This window comes from Quercus robur, chromosome 4 (genome assembly GCF_932294415.1).
Source record: "Quercus robur chromosome 4, dhQueRobu3.1, whole genome shotgun sequence".
Classification (NCBI taxonomy): domain Eukaryota; kingdom Viridiplantae; phylum Streptophyta; class Magnoliopsida; order Fagales; family Fagaceae; genus Quercus; species Quercus robur.
In genome coordinates, this window is record NC_065537.1 from 1,514,027 (window position 1) to 1,522,255 (window position 8,229).

The 8,229-nt window shown below is 32.9% G+C and overlaps 1 protein-coding gene across 1 annotated transcript; it reads right to left on the bottom strand.

Annotated features, from left to right (window-relative positions):
- Window positions 1-1,797: 1,797 nt before the first annotated feature.
- On the bottom strand, window positions 1,798-5,084 carry LOC126720304 (MDIS1-interacting receptor like kinase 2-like). Its single transcript, XM_050422636.1, has 2 exons — window positions 2,481-5,084; window positions 1,798-2,293 (listed from the first exon to the last, which is right to left on the bottom strand). Exons 1-2 carry the CDS (start codon window positions 5,062-5,064, stop codon window positions 1,917-1,919), a joined length of 2,961 nt encoding a protein of 986 aa, XP_050278593.1. The 5' UTR covers window positions 5,065-5,084; the 3' UTR covers window positions 1,798-1,916.
- Window positions 5,085-8,229: the final 3,145 nt, after the last annotated feature.

Sequence of the window (8,229 nt, forward strand, 5' to 3'; positions counted from 1 at the left end):
TGTATATTGAAGGAGACGAAGGATTTTGGGTTTTGATTATTGTAGAAGGGGAGGTGAACCTGAAAATACATGGGTGTGAAGAGCAGAATGTTTTATTCACCCAAAAAAAAAAAGAGCACAACGTAATCTGATCCCACTTAATTTTAGACAGATTGAGGAAAGACACGTCACACAATTAGAGTTCTAATTTGAAATTGCAATCTGGACACGTGGCATAAAATTAGAGATCTAATTTGAAATTACAATTTGAGTTTCTCTCTGTTTTACCTATTATTTTATATATAGATTAGGGGGAGGGGACATTTTATTAAAGAATTATTGGGGAAAAAAAAAAGTCACATTTGCATTGCTGGGAAAATACAACTTTCCAGCACCCTAGCGTAGTAAGGGAAACAATGGTATGAGGTATAAATATAGATATATATATATATACAACAAAATCATTATTCAACAGTCCACCTGCTTTAGCTAAAAGGTCAGGGCTAGTGTTGTCGGATGGCTTTGTCTACTGCACCTACTGAAGTTGGGCCACCGAGGACCTGCAATAAGAAATTATAGAATGAAATGTTAAAATAGAAAAAAGTGATTTTTTTGATGTGTCAAAATAGTTTTTTTTTTTTTTTAGAACGCTTGATGCTAATGATCTGAGAGTCTAATTAGCTATAAAATCATCAAAAGTTTTGCCATCAATCATGCATGAAGCGACAACAACATTTTTAGAAAAATTGCAAACCCATCTGGGGCGTAGCCAAGATTTTTTATCTGGGGGGCCAAGTTACATATTCATATGTTTGTCATAATTCATATATATGTTGTATAGAAGATGATCAAATTTAAAATATGTAACAATATTTCTAAACTCAAATTTGTGTACAAAATTTTCCTAATTTGCTATATACATGTTCAATTTTTTTTAAAATAAAATAAACTTGGCATCTCCTATAAAAGGTATGCTCAACTTTGATCCTTCATTAAATATAATTCATCCATTACGAATTCTATATGGAAATTCTTCGCAATTTACTTTTTGAATCTTAAAAAATAGAATAAATCTTATATCCATATGGCAGTCTAAATTCTCTTCTAAAAACAAATTAATGTTAGCACCACTTAACAGGCAACTACCTATCCAAAAAAATACTTATCAAGCAACTAGATCGAATAGTAAAAGATATAATCAGCTAGAGAAAAAATGACATGATGAAAAAAAGATAAAAAATAAGTTCAAACAGTGCACTACATGCACTGCACTTTAACAATTGAATACACAAATAACACAACGCACTCTTGTATATTTATAAAATATAAAAAGAAATGACACAAGTCAGCTAGGCATTTATTATAGATTTTGGTAAAAGGTTATGTTTTATTTGGGTGGGGCTCCACTAGAGAGTGGAGAAATTAACAATGCTATGTGGGGTTGATTGACTGTAAATTACAAGATTTCAAAGGAAAGTAAATAAAAACCAACCATGGACTTAGACTTAAATTGTTTTTTTTTTTGGGGGGGGGGGGGGGGTGCGTGGGGGAGGGGGCAATCATTACAATTTTAGAAGCCCAATTTATTTTTTTCCTCATACCAATATACCATTACAAAGGATTTCAATAATTTTGGCCCCCAATGTTATAGGTGCCTCCGCCCCTGAAACCCATTGTTCTTGATTATTAAGAATTAAACTGTTATACTTTTTATTGGCTTTATTATGCGTTTATGTTGCGTCTTGAAGCTTTTTATAAAAATAATAATAATAACTATTATTATTATTATCATACTAGTACTAATGGTCTGTACAGCTTCCTTCATGTCTACAAAAATGTAATCATGTAATTAGTTTTGATGGCATAATCCATTTTGCTATAATATATTTAGATAGCATCCAAAAGAAAATAGATTACTTACCTTGTCTAAACTTTTCCTAATTCTTGTCTACCAAATATATTTCTTGATTCATCAGCTCCCACATTGAAATTTCATAAAACGGCTTGGGTAGTGGCGGCTTCCAAACAAGAATTTCTTGTGACACATGTTTCATTGTAGGGCGAGATTTAGGATTTGAACGTAGGCAAGTCAATGCTAGTGTCACAACTAGAACCACATTCTGAGCAATTGTTTGGTTAATATGAGGTGAAAGGCGTGGGTCTAAGACATCTTTTAGCATGATATGTTGAGCAGACGATGATGCTAATGAGGAAATAAGCTCTCCCGGATGCCTTCCCATTGTTGTTTCAAGCACCACTACACCAAAGCTATAGACATCACATTTTTCGTTCACAACCATGGTGTAGGCAAGTTCTAAAACACAACACAAAAAGTGTGAGCACAACTAAACTACTCAAATTAAGAAACCTGCTAGGAATATCTTACTATACTATGACAATTATGTAGCCAATTTAGCTAATAAATATGTGAACATATGATCATGATTAATCTAATTTTTTTTTACAAAGTGTGTTTGTGTATGTAGAAGTTAAATATTCACCAGGGGCAATGTATCCGTAGGTGCCAGCAAGTGTGGTTAAATTGGAGGAATCAGGATTTAGGGGTCTAGCAATGCCAAAATCTGCAACAAAAGCCTCCAATTCTGAATTCAATAAAATGTTGCTTGTGGTCAAGTCTCGATGGATAATTGTTGGAATGCAATCATGATGCAAGTATGATAAAGCATTTGCTATTCCTTTAATGATATTCACCCGCTTCTTCCAATCCAATTCCTTTGCTTCAACATCATTGCTTATGGCATAAAATAAGCTTCCTTTTTCCATGTATTCATAAACTAGAAACATGTATCGATTGTGTAGACAATACCCATAAAGCTTCACAATATTACGATGACGAACTTCAGATAACACTTTGGCTTCATTCCTAAAACTCTTGTCAAAAGCGGGCTCCTGAGATTCTAAACGGTGAAGTTTTTTAAGGGCAATCACTTTCCCACTTGGTAGCATTGCTTTGTAAACACTACCATAACCACCGATTCCAATGCAATATCTGATGTCAAAGTCCTCTGTTGCTGTAATGATATCTTTAAATGCAATATTTCCATCATAATTCCATATTGAGAATATATCCCCATTCCTCTTTGCTTTACACTCTGAACGAGTGTTTTCGATTATCTTTTGGCGAGAAAGCAGCACAATTCCGAGTAATAAGAAGATGAAGGAAATGACAATGGGAAGAATAATCTTTATCCATTTTGTGACGTTTTTGGTACTTGTGGAGCCAATATTAATGTAGGGTGAAAAGTGGGGTGATCCAGAGCAATAATGGTAGCCTGAGATATTTTTTTCACAACATAAATCCTTGTTGCCCATAAATGTTTCCGGCCTAAAAGCGAAATCAAAATCCTTTGGGAGTGGACCAGTCAAAGAGTTGTAAGACAAATTCATTCGACGCACGGAAACAAGATTGGGAGGAATATTACCAGTGAAATTGTTATTGCTGAGATCTAAGTACTGTAAAAAGCTCAAGTTCCCAAGCAGAGGAGGTATTTCTCCACTTAACAGATTATGACTAAGGTCAATAGTAGTTAAATTAAATGGGTAAGCCACTTGAGGAATGCTTCCAATTAAGTTGTTGTGGCTTAAAAGCAATTGCTCCAGAGCATGTAAATTCGTAAGTTGAGTTGGGAGTGGTCCACTCAGCTTGTTAAGTGAGAGGTCTAAGACAGAAAGATGGACGAGATTTTCCAAATTGGTTGATATCCTTCCAGAAAATTTGTTTGAGGAAAGATTAAGATATTGTAATCTGGTTAGCTGAGAAAGCTCATACGGAAGTGGACCAGAAAGATTGTTTTCACCCAAATGCAGAGTCATTAAACCTTTTATATTACAAATTTCAGTAGGGATTGTACCATTGAAGAAATTTCCACCAAGGTATAAATTAACAAGGCTTCTCAGGTTTGTCAAAGTATGAAAAAGTGGACTAGTGAGCATGTTATTAGAAAGGTCTAGAGAAACTAGATTTTTCAGCTTTCCGATTTTTGGAGAAACTGGACTAATAAGATTGTTTGTACCCAAATGCAGATTCATCAAATTCTTCAGATTATGTATTTCAGAAGGGATAGTACCGTTGATTTGATTTGAATGTAAATCAAGATGAGTGAGACAAGTCAATAGTGCAAGAGTTGAAGGAATTGAACCAGAAAGGCAACTATTATGGAGGTCCAAGTGCCTCAGTTCTCTCATTTCTCCTATTTCTAGGGGAATGGGACTATTGATTTTGTTGGAATAAAGAAAGAGATGGGTCAAGTTTGTCAAACAACTCAAAGTATGAAGAAGTGGACCAGTGAGCATGTTATTAGAAAGGTCTAGAGAAACTAGATTTTTCAGCTTTCCTATTTTTGAAGAAATTGGACTAAGAAGATTGTTTGTACCCAAATGCAGAGCCGTCAAATTCTTCAGATTATAAATTTCAGAAGGGATAGTACCTCCAATTTGATTTGAATGTAAATCAAGATGAGTGAGACAAGTCAAAAGACCAAGAGTTGGAGGGATTGTACCATTCAAGTGATTTTCACCCAGGTATAATTCAACAAGGCTACTCAGGTTTCCAAATTTTAAGGGAATTGGACCGCTCATTAGATTGAAAGAAATATCAAGCTTCTCTAATTGAGTGAGTTTGGCGAGTGAGAAAGGTAGTTCACCTGAAAGACTATTCCCAGATAAGTTAAGGTAAGTGAGTTTAGAAACACTACCAATCTCTGGTGGGATGCTCCCGTATAGCCCCATTCCTGCTAGCTTGAATCGAACCAAATTTGGGAATGAAGAGAAGCTGAAATTGCGTAACGGGACTCTCTCATACCAACCTTCGTTTAAGTTGATCTCTATCACACTTCCACCATCATTGCAAACGATGCCGTCCCACTTGCAATGATTTGAGGTTGTTTCTTCATTCCTCCACCACCACCACAGAGTCTGGTTCAGAGCCTTTGCTTCTTGGGCTAGCGGCAGTGATTGAGGTTTTGCAACCGTAGATGTATTCGCGCTACCCACATGGTTTATGATTATGATAGTAGTAATCCAAACTAATATCACAAGGGAAATGGCGGAAACATAGGATGGCATGTTCAGTGGATAATTGATGATCGTTTTAGTTCAATACAATTTTACTAAGAAAAATAATTGATTATTCCGATAGCAAATAGTTCATTTAGACTTCATAGTTTATACAATTGTGGCATGGAGGGAGCGGTCTTGAATCTCCAGTCTCCTCTGCATGTGGGACCCATGGGAGCTTGGAAAAAAATGCGATTGCCGTGTGGAATCTTTTTATCAACAAACAGTGCAGTCAATAAAGTGTCAATTGACTCGTGACTTACCTGAATAACCACAATACTATAGTCAATAAAAGTAGAGATCCCTCTTCCACGAAATTTCCTCAATGCAATTTTCCACGGAGGGTGTCCCACACGTTCTGTATTTTCCACAAAGAGAGAGTCATGTGTGAACATCTTTATCATTGTAGCTTCTATGTTCTCTCTTTGAGCTTAAAAAAAAAAAAAAAAAAAAGGTTGTAAATGCCCAATTCTGAAATGAAAAGAGACAAAAAAAGAATTTGTAAGGAAACAAGAAGTTGTAGAGACTCAGCAAAGTCAGAACCACACAATAGAAAGTGTAAATGCCCAATTTTGAAATGAAACAAGGAGTTTTTTGGCCTGAAAAAGTTGAGGAATTTGAAAAACAAATCCCTCTAGAAAATCTAGATTATGAAACTATTACTCATGACAATAGAAAGGAAACAGAGCAACATAATGAGGTGGTAGGGACTTCTGATGTTTTAGCAGTTGAATCTCAGAGGATTTGCATAAGAGGCGGTTCTTTAAACGTCAAGTGTGTTTCACAGATTGTTTTTAATAGTCATGTGATTGGTAAAAAATACTTGGAAAATCTATAGCTAATTGATATTTCAAGAGTTGAATGCTTATTTTTGTTCTATTCTAGTCTTCAGGTGATTATGATTTGTCAAAAAATCCTCATTAAATTGTTAAAATTAAAAGTAATTTTGAGTCCTCTAATTATTAAGTAAAGTTCAATTTGGTGACCATACTATTAACTATTAAGTGTGTTAATTTAGAACCTCATCGTCAATTTCATTTTTAGTTCTCCTTTATGTTTAAATTTTAACAAAATTAACAATTTAAATTATTTGATTTTGAAATTTTATACTTTTCATAATAACTATATAACATGTCTCATTTTTCACAATAATTAATTTCTTTAAATTTAAACGAAAGGGGGAAATTTATGGACAAAATTGACTTGGCTTCAAAATTTAGGGAGACTAATTCATATAATTAATAGTTGATGGTGATCTCGACACAATAGTTAAAGAAACAAATTAATAATTTAACCTTAAAATTATCAAAGTACATAAATAAAAATCATTAAATTTGGCATAGTGAGTATAAAAATAGGAATGGCGAAGAAGTGGCTATCTCTCAAATTTTTAACCATTAAGAATATTGCACACAATAAATTTGAGTAAAACAAAAATTGACTAAATAGTATGGGCAATTCTTTATCATTGAATCCTTAAGAGTAGAACAGATTTTCTTTTCATATAAAACCTTTAGCAAATGAAGATTCTCTTATTCTTCTCTTCAAAACTAGTTTTGATTTGTAAGTTGTTTTATTATTATTATTATTATCAAGATTTGAAAGTTTGAAGGATATAAGTTAGAGAGAAACACATGAAAAAAAAAAATTAGGCTTTTGTGTATTAATCGAAGCTCTTCAAAAGTTTGGTCCTTTGATGTTCAAAGGAGTGTACCTATATTTATAGGGCTGTCTAAGGAGTTTGATATGATTTAGCCATCTATTTAATTATTTCAATTGTAAATGTTCAAATAGTTCTAACAAGATTTGCATGGGATGATAATTATCTTAAGTTTTTTTATAATTTAAGATGAATATCAATTAAGTTTAATTTAGTGATATATAAATTTAAGGTTGGACATTAAATTTAATTGATTAGACTCTCTTAATAATACACATGCATCATTGTAATTTGACCTTTGTATGTGTACTCTAACTTCTAAGTCTATTCGACGTGACATGCAGAATTGGAGTTGCAAGTCTTGCATACAACAAGGGCCAAAAGACTTTCGAGAGTAGATTTTCCATTTTCCATTCAAAGTCTCCCATCTACATGACTTTACCGGCACGCACAAGTTGAGTTGTAACTTGTAACAAGTTGAGTTGCTTCATGGTAAACTCAAGTTGTAGAGCTATTCATTCAATTGACTTGAATTTACCCTGAAGAAACTCCTTTTTTTTTTTTTTTAACAAAATAATAATAATAATAATAATAACAATCAAAAAAGGGTCATGACTCAAGTCACACAACAAGTCACAAATGATCCCTAAAAGTATATATTTAATCAGTAAATATAATCTCCAAAATATCCAAATTCCACAAAATTTAAAAATATTAACAAAAATATTAAATAACTCCTCACAAAAGCAATATTTTAAATTTAAACTTAAAATCCTGACACAAAGGGCATAGGAAACTCAATAGCATAGGAAACTCCTTCAACAACAACTAGGTGCTTGATATCTCAATAGCATAGGAAACTCCTTCAACAACAACTACGATCACATTCTAGCACCCACTTGTCACTACGAACATGAGCAGCTAATCTAGAAAACGAACAATTTGAATAAGCTAATGCATTTTTATAGATTTGTACTTATAATGTAAATTATAAACTTACATGGTAGATACAAAAGGTAGTAAAATTTATACCTATTTGTAAAAGGTAGTAAATTTTATACCTATTTGTAAAAAGTGGTAAATATTTTACACTTTTTGCAAATGCATACAATATTTACTATTTTTATGTGTTTACATTGTAAGTTTATATTGCAAGTACAATGTAAACTAAAAACTTTTCTAAGATAAAGCTCAACAAGTAGTAATTTACTAATTCCTACACCATTATCAAGGAAAACAAAAGGCTTTACGTTTGCAAAACAAGAAGCAAATAGAATAGCAACGAGGGTAGAAAACTTGATACACCATAAATAAAAATTTAAGTCCATTATTAAATTTTAATAACTTCAAAATTTTGGTCCATTAAAGGTTGAACCAAAAAATTGCCTAAACAAATACAAATCAGCCCAAACAACAAAACAAATTAGCCATTTTTGAATTTATGATATCATTCTATGAAAGTTGAATAAAAAAATTGCCCAAACAAATACAAATCAGCCCAAATGCCTAAACAA

Bases quoted from the DNA above. Each gene is read 5' to 3' on its own strand.
- LOC126720304 (XM_050422636.1), bottom strand. From the start codon at position 5,064: ATGCCATCCTATGTTTCCGCCATTTCCCTTGTGATATTAGTTTGGATT. The intron at 2,294-2,480 runs GTGAATATTTAA...GTTGTGTTTTAG, and splicing joins CTACGGATACATTGCCCCTG to AACTTGCCTACACCATGGTT.